At 40.0% G+C, this 18,593-nt stretch overlaps 3 protein-coding genes and 1 non-coding gene across 4 annotated transcripts; 3 read left to right on the top strand and 1 right to left on the bottom strand.

Moving 5' to 3' along the window:
- Positions 1 to 3,761: 3,761 nt before the first annotated feature.
- Positions 3,762 to 6,979, top strand: LOC116202311 (universal stress protein PHOS34). The gene is made up of 5 exons (XM_031533832.1): positions 3,762 to 4,038; positions 4,545 to 4,654; positions 5,241 to 5,359; positions 6,272 to 6,367; positions 6,627 to 6,979. The coding sequence occupies exons 1-4, from the start codon at positions 3,834 to 3,836 to the stop codon at positions 6,354 to 6,356; spliced, it is 519 nt and encodes a 172-aa protein (XP_031389692.1). The 5' UTR covers positions 3,762 to 3,833; the 3' UTR covers positions 6,357 to 6,367; positions 6,627 to 6,979.
- A 4,226-nt stretch (positions 6,980 to 11,205) lies between these two features.
- Positions 11,206 to 12,798, top strand: LOC116205093 (aspartyl protease AED3). Its single transcript, XM_031537565.1, has one exon. It carries the CDS (start codon positions 11,259 to 11,261, stop codon positions 12,561 to 12,563), a length of 1,305 nt encoding a protein of 434 aa, XP_031393425.1. The 5' UTR covers positions 11,206 to 11,258; the 3' UTR covers positions 12,564 to 12,798.
- Positions 12,799 to 13,156: 358 nt separating this feature from the next.
- Positions 13,157 to 14,422, bottom strand: LOC116202947. Its single transcript, XM_031534586.1, has one exon. The coding sequence runs from the start codon at positions 14,420 to 14,422 to the stop codon at positions 13,157 to 13,159; it is 1,266 nt and encodes a 421-aa protein (XP_031390446.1).
- A 2,178-nt stretch (positions 14,423 to 16,600) lies between these two features.
- TRNAS-GCU lies at positions 16,601 to 16,682 on the top strand. Its single transcript has one exon. It is a non-coding gene; the product is annotated as a tRNA-Ser (tRNA).
- Positions 16,683 to 18,593: the final 1,911 nt, after the last annotated feature.

Genomic DNA, 18,593 nt, shown 5'->3' with positions numbered 1-18,593 from the left:
AGCACAGCAAGCATATGCATATATATATATATATATGCCCTATGCATATATGTATATATATGCTATAGTTTGTTGGCTTTCTATCGAAGAAGAATGTGTTAGTGCAGGAAAGTATACTTAAGCTTGATAATTAAGCTAAGAAATTTTAAATTCGATATTTATTGAAATTATTCGTATCCTTTTATTAACTATTAAAATTATAATTTTTTTTATTATATTAAGTACATAAATCTCCTTATATAATTCAATAAAGCCCCACATGAGATTGTGACATTAGAAATTTGTCTTCGCAGGCCAATCACACGTCAGAGGGGTTGGACCCGTCGTTTTCCCTGGAACAGAAATTCCAGGCCCTAACTTCCTAGGGAGTTTACTTAATTTTAGATCACAACCAACGAAACCCAAATTAAAGAAATTACAACATAGAGACCGACCATGAATTGTTACAATAAGAAACTATATTATATATATGTATATATATAGATATATTGATAGAAGAATAGTAATGGTGCATTTGATTTGAGATAAATCAAATTTAAAATAACTTTGATTTTGATTTTGATTGTGAAAAATGACAAATGAGATGAGATTATAAATTTGACTTGAAAAACGTGTATTTTTATTGTGTTGTGTGTTGAGTTAAAGTTAAAGTTAAAATTTTTGACTTGGGAAATGTATATTTTTGTTGTGTAATGTAACGAGTTAAAGTTAAAGTTTTTTTATTGTGAATCCAAACAAGGTTTTAGTCTTTATCGGTTGGATGAGTCTGGAAAGAACGACCACGTCTGGTCTTACGTACGTGCAGTGCTTTCGAATAGGCCGGCTTATGTGTGCTTGACATACGACGTGAATATTTTGTAACTCTCGTCTGAAATAATTAGATTATTATCATAATGTAAAGATATCGGTTGCACATGCATCTTTTGTGAAAGGAAATGCTTGGAAATTGAAAGTGAGACTTGAACGTGGACTGTATTTCCCGGCCGTGGGGAATGTATTGAGTTCGGGGAGATCTATGATCTTTCGCCGATGGGAACTCCCGAGTGAAGACGGAAGCTGCTTGGAAGCTCCTTACACTCTAATTCTGTCCTTGCTTCTATTTTGGCCACAATTGAAACCTAGCCTAGCCATCCCCAAAATCAAATTTTGTATATTCGTTTATTTAAAATTTATTGTTAGCCAAACCCCAATATTATGAGCATATGTCTCCTCAAATTTGCTCGTTTTAGATGCTCAAACACTATTGATGTGTTTGATTTTAGAGTTGAGTTGAGTTGAGTTTCGATTTTAATTGAGTTATAATGATTATTTTGTTGAATTATAAGAAAAATTGTGAAAAAATAATGAATAGTTGAGAGAATTTAGTATTAAAAATTGAATTGAGTATAATGAAGGTGTATGTGGATTTATACGTGGGTCATACCTTTTTTACTTTGAAAAATTGATTTTTGTTATGTAATGAATAGAGTTAAAATTAGAGTTAAAGTTATTGCGAAATCAAACGAAGTGTATACATTTTAAAGCATCTAGGCCTTATATATTCTTCGGTAGCTTCTAGGACCTATATATTTATTTCGCTGAAAAAAAAAACATATTTTGTCGCCAAATAAGTATCCAAGAAAAAAATTCATCTTTTTTTCCTTACGTAGAAAAGAAAATTCACTAGAAGAGATGATTAGTCCTTCTCGTCGATGCAATCGATCGGGATTGACTTACTATTCTCGATCGATGCCTCGAATGCTCCATCAAAATCCAACCCACGCACGCCCCCTCTGAGGAATTGACTTGCATGCAACGTTCCAATGACCATCAGAATTTTCTGATTTGACTTTTGACCGACAACAAGGACAATTCCACAAGCATCCTAATTCAACTAGTGAAGAAATGTTAATTAACGTGCTCTGATTTTACAACTTATTTTTAATTATATTATATTTATTTTTAATTTAACAATATAATTATTTTATTTTTATTTTTTTAAAATTTTTTAACGATTTAATTCAATTTTTAATACTAAATTCTCTCAACTATTTATTATTTTTTTTCATAATTCAACAACACAATCATTACTTTCTCTTAACTATTCATCACTTTTTCACACTTTTTCTAATAATTCAACAACACAATCATTACAATACGATTAATTTATATATATTCAAAGTTAAAATAAAATTGAGTTTAACTCAACTCAAATGTCAAACAAAGCAAGTTTCTTTCTCCCTCTTGCATACTGTTAACTCGGGATATGATCGTGCTGCATCCATTCACGGTTACAAAGAAGATAAATCGTTGGGGATTTCCAAAATAAACACATGTTAATGTGGCATCAAAATGGATTATTACTGATCAAGTGTACAATGTATCGCAAGTCGTGGGCTTCCAATCTTCAAGCCCTTCGTTTCAGTAATAAAGCTTTGGGTTGATTATTGGGCTTCTTCCAATCGATTCTATGAATGTAGTCCAACACAGCCCTCGATGTGGCAACTACGCAAATAAAAAGCTGAACACGGGGCGTTTATATATTTCAAGTTGTTCGGAATACTGGAGGCTGCTTTTTTCGGAGGAAGTATTATCACAATTTCGATACGGAAATAATACATTTGGACTAAGATGAAAATTAAAAATTCTCATAGTAAAAGTGCTAAATTCTCCTAAAAAGTGCATCTTATAATGCTCATAATTACATTTACCAAGCATAAAATGAATTATATTGTGAAGTAATATTGTAGATTTTTTTTCGGTTATAAGAAAGATTATAGGCTCAGTATAATGAAATAAAATTCTTAAATATATGTAATAAATGGACATATATGATTTCAATTGGTATCAAATATGAAATCTGTTATGCGTCACTGTGCTCTACTCTCCGTAGTAATTCTGTGGACTTTACAAACTGGCCAAGGAGCAAGTGACTGTTGGCGCCCATCAAGAGCCCAACGATTTTTTTTTTTCCAAATTCTTTTTAAATTTGGGCTGTAGCCTGTAGTGATAACTGAACAATGAGAGAGGATATATAATTTCATTTATCCCCTAATCTTCACATCTTTTCAACTTGTATGCCCATAATTTTAGTTGTGTATCAATTTACCCATCTAATAATTTCTCTTTCATTAGTTGGAATTATTACGAAATTACGAGAGTGAGAGATTTTTTTATGATCATACCTCATTACGTGGCGTGAGAAAACACCAATTAAATTACAATAACAAAATAATAAATGTTAATCACTCGATTAATTGTGATAAGTTTTCTTAATTGAAGCAATTTTATTTGTCTTTCCTCATCATATTATTATAAAGTAGAATCATTAAAAGTTTTATCTACTATAGTTGATATTTCAGTCACCTCAATCACTTGATGTAGATCAAGAACAAAAGGAAGCTTAGAGAATAACCAAATTTGCTTATTGGATTCTCAATTTCCTTAATTGTATAAATATAGATTATCACCAGAGTAACCGCATGATAGAAATGATCCATGAATGGTAATCTCACTAACCAAAAAAAAATAACTGGTTAATAATATACGAAAATGCCTGAGATTTTCGGAATATTTCACAATTTAGATCAATAAATACCCCTATTAAAGATAATACGCATTCTGAATGAACTAAAAAAGGTCCAAGTGCAACTAAAATTATGGGGAACAAATTCAAATGACCCAAAGATTTGGGTAAGTTGTAAAATTTTGCAAAAATAGAGGACGAAAGGGTCAGATTTTCAACTGAAGCAAGAGAGAACAAAGTCAACGATCAACGGATACGCTGCAACTTATCAGTGAGGAGCTGAGCTCTGAGAGAGAGAGAGAGAGAGAGAGAGGGATAGAGAGAATCAATGGCCGGAAGTGACCTGGGCTGCGTGATCGTGGCCGTGGACGGCAGCGAGGAGAGCATGAACGCTCTCCGGTGGGCCCTCGACAACCTCAAGCTCCGACCGTCCACCGAGGAATCTCCCAGCTCCTTCGTCATCCTCCACGTCCAGTCTGCCCCGTCCATCGTCGCCGGCCTCAACCCTGGCGCCATACCCTTCGGCGGCCCCAGTTAAGCTCCACTTCCCCACTCGTTCCTCTCTTGTGATTAATGGGCACCATCAAAAATCTTTTTTTTTTTTTTTGAGATAAAAATTAAAAAGGATCGAATTGCTCTTCCCCCCGATTTCGCTTTGATTTGATATCGAAGCCCTGCCCTCTGTAGATGAGACTCTTTGATGTGTTGGACTGCAATCTTTAGAACAATTCAATCGCTCGCATTTAACTGATAATTGAAGCTAAGGTTACTTGATATGCACAGCTTGTGGGAACTACAAAGCCACTCTATCATTGCGAGGCATATGTTTCACCATTTTGATACTGCAACTAGTTGACTTGGGAGTAGCTCTTGGGTATTTTTTATTTTACTCCGTATAGAGGAAAATGGTATTGGTTTCTGATGTAAATTCATCTGTTATCAATGAAGTTTCATCATTTATCCAAAAAAAAAAAAAAAAAAACTACAAAGCCACTTGCTTGTTTTGATTCTGATTAGTGGGGGCAAATGAAATGATCAGGTGACTTTGAGGTTCCTGCATTTACTGCGGCTATTGAGGCGCATCAGAAGCGGATCACGCAGGCTATAATGGATCATGCCCAGAAGATATGTGCTGAGAAGAATGCTGCGGTATCTCTCTCTCTATCTCGTCGATTCATCAAAGGCATATAAGAAATAAGGGTTCATTTCATGACTTCTTGTATTGCTTGGTAAAGCATAATGGAAGATTAGTATTTATACCTGAGATATGACAACCATGGTCTTAAGTCACCCAGTGTCCTATATTTAACACTGCCATTGATTCTGACACGTTGGGAGATTAAGCTTCACATTCCAGCAGTTTGCTCAGTTTGCTTTGGTTTCATTAACACATTGGTGTTATGATTCGGATGAACTTTGTCCTGGTGGCTTTATTCTCAGCAAGTGCTTTTTAGTTCTTTGTTGATTCCGTCCAAAAAATCACCAGATGGTGACAAACTCATGCTAATGCTGAAAATTACTGCGTTTACGTAAGGGAGCAGACAGTTTTTATTGGCGCATGTACTCTCATGTTAACATTTGATTATTGAGTAAGCTTTGGGGGATATTTGCCCTGGAAGGTCCAGTTACTCAACATCCCGTGGGCTTCTGATTCTTCTGAAGCCTGTGGCTGAAGCTCTTTGTAATTATGATAACACTGTATATGCCTTTATTTGAGACCCATCCTTCATTGCAGCCTAATGTCAAAACCCAAGTGGTGATTGGGGATCCAAAGGAAAAGATTTGTGAAGTTGCTGAGAACTTGCACGCTGACCTGCTAGTGATGGGGTGCCGAGCTTTTGGTCCTATTAAAAGGTTATCCCCTCCTAACCAAGTAACTTTTGAGCATCGAGTGTCTGCACAATTTGTTTAACCTGCCAGATCAATTGAACATGGTCCTTGCTATAGTTCAGTTGTTCAATGCCCAATTATAGTGCCAGTTGCTATTCATGAGCATGTAGTATGAAAATTCACATAATATGTATATAAGAAGAGTAGGGGAAAGGGAGATAGTAGATAGAGCTGTCTCATAATATAATTCACGTGTTACCTGAGCATTGTTAAGCCTGTTAGTGTTTGTAATCTGGGACAGAGACCCGGATGCAATGGAGAAGTTGAATCTTGCCGAAACTGTTAAAAACAATTCGCCCCATATTCTTTCTTGTCAACCTCTGCATATACCTAATGATGTTAAGCTGCTTGGTATCCATCGGTAGCTTTTTTGTTTTTCTAGTTTTATTTCTTCTTTGTTTTAGTCACAAACAGAATCTTAATAACCTCCTAAAAATATGGCTTTCTTTCCATGAGAACATATCATTATGGATTGATTATTCTGAACAAGTGCAGTTGACATTATGAATAATTTGAGATAAATGTATTCATTCTATGGTGGATATTGGACAAGATCAATTCATATTTTGTCAGGTTCGGTAGACAATGTGATTAGAAGAACTATATGTGGAGCAAATTAGGCATAAACTGACTGCCTGTTCGCTCTTACCCATTGTGTTATCTTAGTTACAGTTCAAAGTCCAGATGGAGTGAGCGAATAGTTTCATTGGATTTGGTTTTTCACTATGTTCTGGCTCATACTTTAGAGCATATTGTTTAATTGATTGGTGGAAACAGAATTTGGTTTGTTATCATTGCGCTACTCATGCATCTAACCATCAGTTCAGACCAACAGTTTGATCTCCATTATGCTGAATGAACCATCGATACTTGCAGGATGTTCTTGGGAAGTGTGAGCAACTACTGCACCAATCACGCCCAGTGCCCAGTTATCATCATAAAGGACAACCCAAGTTCTTGAGCGGAAATATGGTATTTCATCAGATGTCTTTCTTTTCTTGTCCCAAAAATGTCGGGGGCGGGCACAACAAATTCTCATCATGCATCTGTTTCTTTTCTGTTCTTCTGATATCCTCTTTTATGAGCAAGCATGAAACTATAAATGATCTCAGGTGTTATGCTCTTGATCCAATACTTGGTGACCCTTAGGCTTTGACTAGTGCTTCTCATCTCTTTCACTTAAGTCCTTTTCTAAAGGGTACATCTGTTTGTGTTTAATCTGCTGTTGCAGTTTGGTGGTGTGCTACCTGTGTCTCTTCGCGACTCGTGTCTAAGCCGACATGGAGACGAAGGAACTATGCTTCTGCTATACCTCGCTGAAGATCTTATGGTGGTTTCGGGGGGAAGATATGTTCAGTCTGTGCCATCAATCTCTTATGATAAATTATTCAATGGTTTGCTCAATATTCGTTCTTTGCTTTCTCTGATCTGTCAATGGTGAGTATGGACAATCCGTTTGTTTGTCTGTACTATAATTATATCTATATATATATATATATATATATATGGTTTTGTTATTGCTGTGTCGGTGTCTGCTTTTTGATCAAAACAATGGGAAAGGGAAAAAAAAAATTTCATTATTTTTCTCATTATTGTTCTTGATCCTTCCCGTCTCTCCAATCTGCTAAGTTTATACCGGAAACACACAAGCACAGGTTCTACTCTAACCTCTCTTGATTTACTCTCAATATATGCTGCCTGCAAATCGTGTGTTGTTCCCTGTAGTTAGGTTACAATCCAGTGGAAGACAGTTGCGAACATATGAATGTCGTCCCACTTGTATGATCTGATCTTGGGTGACCACCTCATCAATATAAGGTTGTGTTCGTTTAGACTTAATTTTAAGTGTTGAAAATTTAAGATCTAAATAAAATAAGTGCTTAAATGATTAAGTGAAAAGTGTCTGGTTAGGTAAAATTAGAATGGCTGAGACTATATTTATGTTAGTGCCTAATACTTTTAACTCTCTTCGCTTTTGCCCACATTTTATTTAATTTTTAAAAATTCAGAAATACAAAAAAATAAAAATCACTAAAAAATTGGATCAAAGTTCAGTTTCAATCGGAGAGGGAGAGGGCGGCGGCGGCCTCCGATTATGGCCACCATCGCCATAATTGAGGTTGTCGGCGACACTAGGGGTCGCCGGTAACCTTGTCGGATCAGGGTTCGTCCCCTGTCTCTCTCTTTGATTTGAGGGGGGTCGAACCTCAATTCCCGAGTGGTGGTGGCCTCGATCCCGACCACCACCGCTCAGACGAGGTCCCCGACGACCTCAATCGATTCAATACATTTTTTATGTATCCATAGGTGTTATATTGGATTTGAATCAGATTTCAGATACATATGTATTGATTGATTGTCTCCGCATACCGAAATGGTACCAATGTTGCCGGCCATTAATGACTAGTTCGAACACCAGGAGCGGGATGAGAAGGATCAGACCGCTCTTAGAAACATAAAACAAAAAGCAAATCAATCTGATGAAATTTGGGAAATGGGACCCAATTGAAAATTTGAAAAAGTTCAGGAGTACCATTGAAAATATTAAAACGTTTTCTCTGAAATGAGCACGTTGAGTCAGAAAATAAGTAGAAATTTTGTACTTAATTTCTCACTGCTGACTTTGACTTAACTTAATCAATTAAGTCAATTTCATTTGCATTTATCAAACTAAGGTTAAATCTAATTAAGTTCTGAAAAATTTATTTCAGTACTTAGTTTAGGTTATTAAACAAGCCTTAAGCCAGTCCTTGAATTTCAACAATGGGTAGGACGCGGGCCACTCGGGATCATGTACTGAAGGTGGTGGCTTTTCTTTTGTCATGACCCAGAAAACAACGTGCACATGAAAGATCCGTTCTGGACTCTACTTTCAATGAACTGCCTTGATCGGGAAAATATTCTCGAAATCACGGTACAGCTCGGGAACACCATTTGCGTCGGTTTTCCACTGTTCACCTTGGTAAATGCCGGAAGCAGTTTCTCCCCAAGATCCATCGTTCGGCTGCATCACGTGGTGAGAAGTAAGCATATGAAAATTGTATGATCTTTCCGGAGCGGTCCTGCAATACCGGTCGAAATTCGGAGATATTAACGGGAATTGGATGCTTTTGGATGTTTTCTAGGTGTAAAAAGGGTATTGTACTTTTCAAGTTTCGAACATTGGCATTCTCGTGACCAAGGTGGGGGCGGGCTCTCTTTGTGATTCCGTGAAGGCCAGGGGGGTGTTTGAAAGTGAAAGCTTTGTTTTCTTTTTCCGTTCCGCAGAGGATCGGATTAGGAAACCACCACTTGCTTTGCTCAGTAATTATTAATTCCTATTCCATGGTGACTCAGACAAAGCCAAAAGAGCATTTTATCCGTTAAAGAGTAAATTCTCCGGTACCGCATAGTACTTTTTCTTTGGCGTTCAGTTCCGAAAAACAGGACTTGATCGCTTGCTAGGCATTGATGTCATCGTTTTCCTCTTCGTCTCTTCTTTATAGGTTAGATATATGTTAAGAAACGAAAAGGTTCGATGTGAACGTACAATCTGCAGCTTCGTAATCGTATGGATTATGTGACAGACAGTGTCATGTCACATTAGCAAAAAGAATTACAAAATTACAAAAAAAAAAAAAGGTTTTGATCGGAGAAATGGTACCGCCCACCGTCGGCCACTGCCCCTCCAATTTGGGTCGTCGGTGACTCCAATCAGGGGGGTGGCTGCTAGTAGTGGGCAGTGGTCGGCCGGGGGCCCTCACTCTTTCTCCGATCAAAGTTTTTCTCCTCTTTTTTTTTTTGTATTTTGTATTATTTTTATTGACGTGACGTGGCAGCATTCGTCACGTAGATACCGTTTTTCACCTCATCAGCAAAATGGATGGAAAATGGCGTAGTGCCTAATGTGAAAAAAATCAAAGTTCGTACCTTTTTTGGTCAAAAAATAAAATTCATGACATCTTATACAAAAAAAAAAAATCAAAGTTGGTACCCTTAATTAATATCTTATATTATACAATGTGAAATTACTCATGTTCCTGATTTTGTGTGTGTGTGTATATACATAGTGAGATTTTCAAAGACTATTATATATTCAATACATACCCAAGACTCAATAGGAGTAGAATTTGCCTGATGATTAAATATAGCGACTTCCTCGATGAACATCAAGTTCGAATTACTCTAAAATTATACAAGAAAATACTTTCTATTAAACCACTTGCATGATAGATATGACGAATTGATATGTCCTTGAGAACTTACAAAGTATTCATATAGAACAAAAATTAATAAGATAAAACTCAGAATCCTCCTTATAAAATATATTAGGATGTTTTTAGGGTGGGATCCAAGAACCCGTGACTAATTGTACTTCCTTTTAGTTCATAGGCAATAATAATTGAGCTGCTATTTATTCAAAAATGGGGGGGGGGGGGGGGGGGGGGGGGGGGGGGGGGTATAAACTCCATGAAGGGGGGAAAGAAATGCAGGGGGCCCCGGGCCCAAGAGAAGGAGAAGGAAAGTCATTTAAGCGAAACCCGTGACCGACCGCATCGGCCCATTACGGGACAACTTTTTTTTTTTTTAATATGAACCCTGTTATTTAAAAATTCAATTGAGTCCCGACTAATCCAATCAAGTCAGGTTGACCCACCGAGGAGTAAAAGTCTCACAGCATAAATTTTCTTCATTTACGATGATTCTAACTCGGGACATTGTTTAAGCAGAACAACCGCCGAATCACTTGAATAAATCCACTTTGGTTATTACCGGACAACTTTGGCGCCGTCCAAAATTGTATTCACGTGAGTTTCCCCTAACTGAAATTACCCTTTTGTCCTCGATCCTTAGATAGCTCTGCATGGCCAAGCAGAGGATGGAGCTTGGGAGACCAACGGGTGTTCATGGTTAATGAAGTTTTTGATGCATTCTGCCAAAGGATCCTTCAAGATCGTTGCAGTTCGGTGTTACTAACATCGTTACACGATTCTCTTGTGCATCCTAGTTATGATACATACTATAGTTTGTTGACTTTCTTATGTTCACCAAAACGAGAGATTGGATTGGACTGCATAAATTGCAAATGAAATATATGCGAATAAGCGTCCTTCTGAACCAAAGGACAAAATTTTGATAATAAGATCTTGGAATAGACCTATCTGAAAAGATTCTTTCTGCAATTATTCTTCATCCAATTTTTGAATGAACACCCATGTGATGTCCCAAAGTGAACCATATAGTGGCATTTCCGCAAAAATATTGAACATGAAGGGCAAGTATTACCAAGAAGATAGTAACGACGTTCTTTTATATTGGATCAAATGGACCTCCTTCGCTGTTTTTGGGCTCCAAAAATGTCATTTTCCTCCCATTCATAAGAAACCAAAACCAAAACCAAAAGAGCACAACATGTTGTCTTTTAGCTTCACCTCTTTTCCTTCCCAAACAAATGGGACCACCTTTATCCATCCTCCCATCTCCTAACATTTTTCTCAATCGATTTTGGCCTATTCTTGTTGAGCTTGCCAGTCTATATCCTACCCCTGGAAATTTTCAATATAGCACGCGATCGATAAGTTTGTAGAATCCGCTGAATCAGCGCAACGAGTTTTCTTCGAGCATGATTATTGGTCTTTTACATTTCTTATGATTAATGTGAGTTGTTTGCGTCACTGGACTGAATCCATATTACAATCTCTCATATTTTCTAAACATAGTACGTTTCCAAACGAATTTATCAAATAGTACTTAATAAATAATTCCAATGACTGAAGGGTGTTTCGGTAACTCCGATCCGCGAACACTTGATATATATCCCCGAGCTCCTCATGCAAAGTATCCCAATCTTTGCTCTAGCTTTAGCAGCCAAACAGAAAAAGCCATGGACATGCCCACGAAAGCTCTCCTCTTCTTCGCCCTTCTCATCTCATGCACACAGGCAGCTGACCCGTGTGCCACCCAATCCGACCTCTCCATCATCCATGTTTACGGCAAATGTTCCCCGTTTGACCCCCCCAAGCCGGAGCCCAATTGGGTCAACACGGTCCTCAATATGGCCGCAAAGGACCCAGCCCGACTCAGGTACCTGTCATCCCTAGTGGCTCAGAAGGTCGTGTCCGTGCCCATTGCGCCGGGCCAGCAGGTCCTTGGCATAGGTAACTATGTTGTCAGAGTCAAGCTTGGGACCCCTGGCCAGACAATGTACATGGTCCTGGACAACAGCTACGATGCCACGTGGGCCCCGTGCGCCGGCTGCACGGGATGCTCCTCCACCATGTTCTCCCCGAATTCCTCCACGTCATACAGCTCACTCGACTGTTCCTTGCCCCAGTGCACCCAGGTCCAGGGGCTCCAATGCCCCGCTACAGGAGCCGGAGCGTGCTTCTTCAATCGGTCATACGGTGGAGATTCCTCCTTGGCTGCCACCCTAGTCAAAGACTCCCTTACCTTGGGCAAAGACGCGGTCTCCAACTATGCCTTTGGGTGCATAACTGCTATCTCCGGCCGGTCCATCCCGCCAGAGGGCTTGTTGGGCTTGGGTCGTGGCCCGATGTCGTTATTGTCTCAGACTGGCTCGCTCTACTCAGGTGTTTTCTCGTACTGCCTGCCCAGCTTCCGGTCCTACTACTTCTCGGGCTCACTCAAGCTCGGTCCAGCAAGCCAGCCTAAGAGGATCCAGACCACCCCACTCTTGAAGAACCCGCACCGCCCTTCCCTCTACTATGTCAACCTGACCGGCATAAGCGTGGGTCGGGTCCTCGTTCCCATTGACCCGAAATTCCTAGCCTTCAACCCCACTACTGGTGCCGGGACCATCATCGACTCCGGCACGGTGATCACCCGGTTCGTCCAGCCAATCTACACAGCGGTGCGTGATGAGTTCCGGAAGCAGGTCCAGGGCCCATTCTCAAGCCTTGGGGCCTTCGACACATGCTTCACGGCCACGAATGAGGCTGCGGCCCCAATCATAGCATTCCACTTCCAAGGCCTCGACCTGAAGCTGCCCCTTGAGAACAGCCTGATACACAGCAGCGCAGGGTCGCTGGCCTGCCTGGCGATGGCAGCGGCACCGAACAACGTGAACTCAGTGCTGAATGTGATCGCCAATCTGCAGCAGCAGAACCTCAGGGTAATGTTCGACACTGCCAATTCCCAGATAGGCATTGCCAGGGAGCTCTGCAACTGACGATGTCCGAACTTTATTTGGTCTTTGAATTGATTAATGTTGTTATGATATCGTATAGCTTCCTATCTCTCTTCGATGATCTTTCTCTGAATCAATCAAGGCCTTGTTGTCAGATTGAGAATAAAGAATGGTTGCGGCCATGGAAAATTTTTGCTCGAAAAAGGAGTTGTTCTGTTCTGTAACTCCTATGGATGTTTCCAAGCATAATGCAGACAAGGAATTCTGTTTTTGTCAACCGGGGCACAATTACGCCGGTATCATGGGCCTGTTCCAAGTTCCGTGAACCATATGGATGTTCCAAGAGATGATATTAGATCAATGAAAGAACAAAGAGCATGTTAAATGACAGATAGTAGAACTCGAACGCCCCTCATATCTACACTGCGAAAGTTCAGCTCAAGATATTAGTTTACAAGTGACGGCATAAAAAGGCCACTTTTTCCGGCTCTATCCTCTCACCTCTCTCTCAAGAACACAACCTCAACAAGAAAATCAAACCGAAACTTAAAGAAGGAAAAAAACAGATATTACATGAGAAAGGGAATACAATGAATTGTTTGAGCACAAATTTGATTTTTAGAAGGAAATTTGGTTTAGCCCCACCATTGATGCACAGCTACACCCTCATCCCTAAGCCTTCCATACAAAGCCAAACATTCCCAATAAGCCCTCCTACTCCTTCCCCTTGGCTTGCACTCCAAGAAAAGCTCATCCACAAGCCTTATGGCTCTGCTCATCATCACCTCCTCCACCACCTCCGCCTCCGCCTTCATCACCACGTATTCCTCCTCCCTCACGTTTGCCCTCAGCCACTCCGACATCCCGCCACGGTCCTGTGCCTCGGCCTGGCCCTGTGCCACTTCCGCCTCCTGGTCCTCCTCCCCTACCGTCTCGATTGTGTACATCTCAAAGTCCAGGTTCCTGGTCGGGTAGTTCTCGGCAAACCATTCTGTGCTGCTGCTCCCCCCAGAATCCTTCTCTGGCATCCCTACATCGATGAATACTCGCCTTGGGTACCTCTCCAGTGCCAGCCTGTCGCCCATCAGGTCAGGCAGGTACCTAGTCTTCTTTAGGTACCTGCTCGACCTCCTGGACGCGGACCGTGGCGGCTCAAGCAGCACATCCTCAAGGTTCCTCAGCGCAGCCTTCTTCTCCTCCTCTGTTGCCGTCCCCATCAGCCTCCTCTGTCCAGGAGAGGCATCATCATCAGCCTGCTCACGTCCCAGCCTCCTCATGGCTAGGATTGGGGAATTGAACTTCCTAAAGTAGACGATCCTATAATTGGATGGTACTTCAAACATTTCAGAAGGGTCCTCGCTTAGTTGGACGGCAAGAACACCATCCATCTTGAGGGCTTTGTCAATGAACGTCGATGCAGCTTCATACCCGTAAGTGAAGACAAAATCGAAACTCTCTTCACGGATTGAACTCTGACGATCTAAGTCCATCACATGGATCTGATCCATCTCAATGTCGTCTCGTAGAACCGAGGAGCTTAGACTCGCCACCCCATCATCACCGTCGGTTATAAACAATGCCTTCTGTCCTGTTCTCAGCAGGCCTTCATTTGCCAAGTCATTGAAAAGCACTGGCACGATCTCCAAGTTGACAGGATCATCAAAAGCGGCATCATACGAGTTCATGGATCTGCCGAAAACTGAACGGAACCAGGGAAACGAAACGATGGCACATGCCAAGATCACAGAAAGGACGAGAATCGTCACGACACGCGAACTGGGGAGCTTTACGATAAGATAATTGGCCCCATCGACATCAAACCCGAGGCTGCTGGCCCTGAGACGTCTAAACTTCTTTGGTTGCTTCAAATTGAAACTATTATGGCACAGTTCTGTCGCCATGATCGGCAGGCAGATCTAACTCTCCTAAGAGATTTTTGAAATAAAGGGAAATTCCTATATCGATCAACGAATGTATATATGATCAGAGGCGATTGAGGTCGGGAGGTATCTTGTGCGAGGAAGATGAGCAAATGAGGAGCAAGAAAATAAAGGACATGAATGAATATATATTAGAACAGAAAGGGAAGGAAGTTTTGTTTTGGCAAAAGTAAGAGAAAGGCGAAAGGGAGGAAGAGGGAGAGGCTGCGAGTACGGATTAATGATACTGGTCTCCTAGCGAGTACAGAACCTTGCGGCTGTGTGATTCCCACCCACAAGAGCGACACGGCTACTTTGCGATAACCTGGTCGATAACAGTATCAATTGCCTCACCCGCTCCACCTCCATATCAGGTCTTTACATTCGGGCCCCAGCTCGAACGGCTCAAAACTCAATCACGGCTTTGAAGGAACGAAAACACCTTAGCGGTGCCGACCCATTAGGGACGCGTATGGGATTGAGTCAGGAGCAGAAGCGATTAGCGAGCCATCGGAGGATAAGCCGGAGGGGGGAGCTCTTCTCTTCTCTTTGTTCTTCCAACTTTGTCAAGATTTTCTCCTTGTCTATTATGGGTTGAGGAGGGGTTAAGAGGGGAGATATGGAAATTGGGGAATGAATATAAGGGGAGAAGGATAGATGTCAATTGGTGGGCTGGGAGAGAAATGAGTTGAGCCGTTTGCTGATTTGAATGAAACAGGGGATGGGGATTGGACAGGACAGGACATGAATGCTTTTATTTTTGTGGGTTGGGATTTTTCATATGTTGGATTTTTGCATGTCATGTCGTGAGTGGGAATGGTCAGGAGATTTGCTGTGAAATTGGTTTTGGTTTTTGTTCCGTGTTGCGTCTGTGTGTGAGTGTGTGTTGGAGTTTGCATGTTCAATGGTTTGCCATTTTTAGAGTTGGAGCTACATTTACGTTCCCTTTTCTGTGTTCCACGTATTAGTTGGAGTGCAGAAACAGCTTATTCTTTTTCTTTTTCTTTGACACATCCTCTGCAATGCATTCTTGTTGCTCAGTTCTTGGAAGGAGAACATAGCTTGATCGGTGCCGGGAGAACGTACCAAGACATATGAGGGTCCCTTTGCTCTCCTCGAACTTGAAGTTCCTCCGGTAACGGTCAATCAGAGAGGTCTGTGTTGTAATGTGCTCTTTCATGAGGAAGAGGTGTCACTCACGTTTCATACAAGGTTATTTTAAGGGGCATTGTGAAAGGGTCTTCCGAAGAAAATGAACGAACCAGGCAATGTGAATAGGCGTTATAAGGATTTCGCAAACATCCTGGAGCAACTCCAGAACGAGAACCTTTTTGTGAAAATCTATTATATGTATGTATGTACAGTAAAATCGCGCGAACGACAGCGCTCTATTCGTTGGACGAGAGCCTATCATCGTCGGCCTTTCTCTCAACTCGTGGTGCGACGTCATTTTTAAATGGAGATGCAGGTAGCTGCGACTCATGCTTGAAGGAAAACTCGAGAGAATGGCAAAAAGCAGTCGAGTCCTGCAGTAGAATTGACATCAGAAGCGAGCCCAACATCTACAAAGCAATTACTTCAAGCTGACCAAGTGGCCATAGTCGAAGAGGAGGACCCTCAGCAGTTGATGTGCATTAGATCGACCAGATTTTAGCATACGTGAGCCTCTGGGGAAAGGCACATCAACCATCATTTACTGCAGCAACCCAAACGTCAAGTGTTTTTCTTATATATTTTTCCCATTTACTGATCAAATCCAAGTCGTTGCTACCATTCCGGTAACCACTATAGGTGTGACATCGACATACTACATAGCATAGAGATGTCAAATGGAACGATATCTGTATAACTCTCACATTATATTCGAGAGACGAGAATGATTGTCTTTATAACTACTTATATCATAGTGAAGAAAATGAATGTTATTGACTCATTTTGTATTTTCCCATAAAACCCCTCATCAGATACTCAATAATTTATATATTTGATATGACAAAATCATTTCCCGTATGATCCAATCAAATTTATGCAAAGGCCCGCGCGTTTGACTAGTTTAAACGGTAAACCGGATGACTGCCATTTCCCATTGTATGTAGAGGAAATTAACCGTGCACTCAAAAAGATTGATCTATAATTGACGTGCCAACAAGGGCATGACTCGTCGCTTTGGCCGAGTGGTTAAGGCGTGTGCCTGCTAAGTACATGGGGTTTCCCCGCGAGAGTTCGAATCTCTCAGGCGACGATTTCTTTTCATTTTTCGTTTTTCTTTTAATTTGATAATTGTCCTTTTTTTTTTTTTTGCCCTTCTTCATATTTGATTTTTTCTTTTCCTTTCCTTTCTGATTCTTCTGTGGGCATGTTATTCACTCTAATCATTCTCTCAAAGGTCACAAATCTACACATAAAAGACGACAGCAAAATGTACATGTCGTTTTTTCTCGCCATTATAATTTTGATTATCGGGACGAACAATGTCTAATCATCCTCAGTAAAGTTTGTAAAGATGCCCTTATTCTGATGCACATACATGATTTTTGAACAATTATCTGAAGTTTGAGCTTTGAAGAATCAACTGAACTGAAGAAGAGTCTTTGGATAATTGGCTGCAATTTGCTGAAATATTTGACTACTCAACCTGAAACCAAGTAGCTGGGAATTAATGATACCTGGAACTTGTGCTGAATCCATATGCACCTTTAGAGTGCGTTTGGTTTTAGAGTTATATTTTGATTTTAATTGGTTGATTTTAATTTTAATTGGATTGTAATGATTGTGTTGTTGAATTTAAGAAAAATGTATGAAAAAGTAATGAATAATTGAGGGAATTTAATATTAAAAATTAAATTAAAATGGTTAAAAAAATTGAAGAAAAAAGGAAAAAATAATAATTGTACTTTTAACTTTTGTTGTGCAGTGAGTAAAATTAAAGTTAAAGTTAAAATTTAAAAAATTAACCCTAAAATTAAACGGGCCTTAAATTATCAAATTGGACAAGTGGATATTAAATGTTATATGTGAATTGTAGAGGGCCATATAAGACCAAGTTCTGTGTTGGCCTTTTCGTACAAGTTGTATCGAGATGTTTGCCTGATGATTTACGCCGGCATCTTTTACTTACAACGATCACTGGTGATGAAGATGTTTTGGATCATTAACAAGCTTCAAATTACACTGGGGGTATACGATTTACGACTTGACATTAACAAGACCATATGTTCCTCTCAGTCACTCTCGTGTAGAATTCCCCAATATTCGTCCCATTGCTCAGCAATGAAGACTTTGGACTTTAAACGACAACGTTGACTCCAACAACGTCGGAATTATTTGGTTCCCTCTCTTTCTTTATTTATTATTTACTTATTTTCCAAATATTGAGGATTTGGACTCACTATTTCCTTCTAGTTAATGCATTTTCGGCCAATCAGGAAATTCAACCAGAAACTGAACGGCGTTTACAGGACAACAATCACTAAATCAACATCTTCCTAGGAATCTTTCCGCGTATTTCGTTATAATCTTCCTTGGTTACCGGATCATGCACTGATGGCGATGCAAATGCAAGCCGCAATTACCGAGAAATTATTGCGTGATCCTATCTCGCCACTTGACGTGAGGAAGCACCAATCGAAATATATAAAACTAAGGACTCGGCGCTAATTACTTGAATAATTAGCATAATTACTTTTCATTAAAGAATTCTTATTGATTTTTTCTTACCATGTTTATTTGAGATAGGATCATTTATAATTTTCTCGCAATTACCTACCTCGACTCTCTTATGAGTTATAACTTGGCTCATCAATTTACAACGATTTCGAATAAGTTCAGAGTAATATCGTCATCCTGCAGGAAAGCCAAAATGGATCTCGCCAACTATAATACAAGGAAAGAATACATGAGGTCTTGTTACTGTTAAACAATCGAGAGAGGAAAAATTATCCATATAATTCCCTTTTTTTTTGTCCAATTTAATATATTAAAGAAATGGATAATGAGATAAATCGTAAGTGGCGACTTAATGACCGAACCCACGAAAGAGGGAAGTAAAAGATAATAAACTCAATAAATCAATTTGGAAATTATATAATGAACTTGTCTGTTTCTAGACTACAAGTAAGAGAACTAAAATTTACAAATAAATATTAAATAAACG

Source organism: Punica granatum, chromosome 4 (assembly GCF_007655135.1).
Source record: "Punica granatum isolate Tunisia-2019 chromosome 4, ASM765513v2, whole genome shotgun sequence".
In the NCBI taxonomy this organism is placed as follows: domain Eukaryota; kingdom Viridiplantae; phylum Streptophyta; class Magnoliopsida; order Myrtales; family Lythraceae; genus Punica; species Punica granatum.
The sequence above is the reverse complement of the archived record's forward strand: the minus strand, read 5'-3'. Positions and strand labels throughout refer to the sequence as shown.

Bases quoted from the DNA above. Each gene is read 5' to 3' on its own strand.
- LOC116202947 (XM_031534586.1), bottom strand. From the start codon at position 14,422: ATGGCGACAGAACTGTGCCATAATAGTTTCAATTTGAAGCAACCAAAG.
- LOC116202311 (XM_031533832.1), top strand. From the start codon at position 3,834: ATGGCCGGAAGTGACCTGGGCTGCGTGATCGTGGCCGTGGACGGCAGC. The intron at 4,039-4,544 runs GTTAAGCTCCAC...TGAAATGATCAG, and splicing joins CATACCCTTCGGCGGCCCCA to GTGACTTTGAGGTTCCTGCA. The intron at 4,655-5,240 runs GTATCTCTCTCT...CCTTCATTGCAG, and splicing joins GTGCTGAGAAGAATGCTGCG to CCTAATGTCAAAACCCAAGT.
- LOC116205093 (XM_031537565.1), top strand. From the start codon at position 11,259: ATGGACATGCCCACGAAAGCTCTCCTCTTCTTCGCCCTTCTCATCTCA.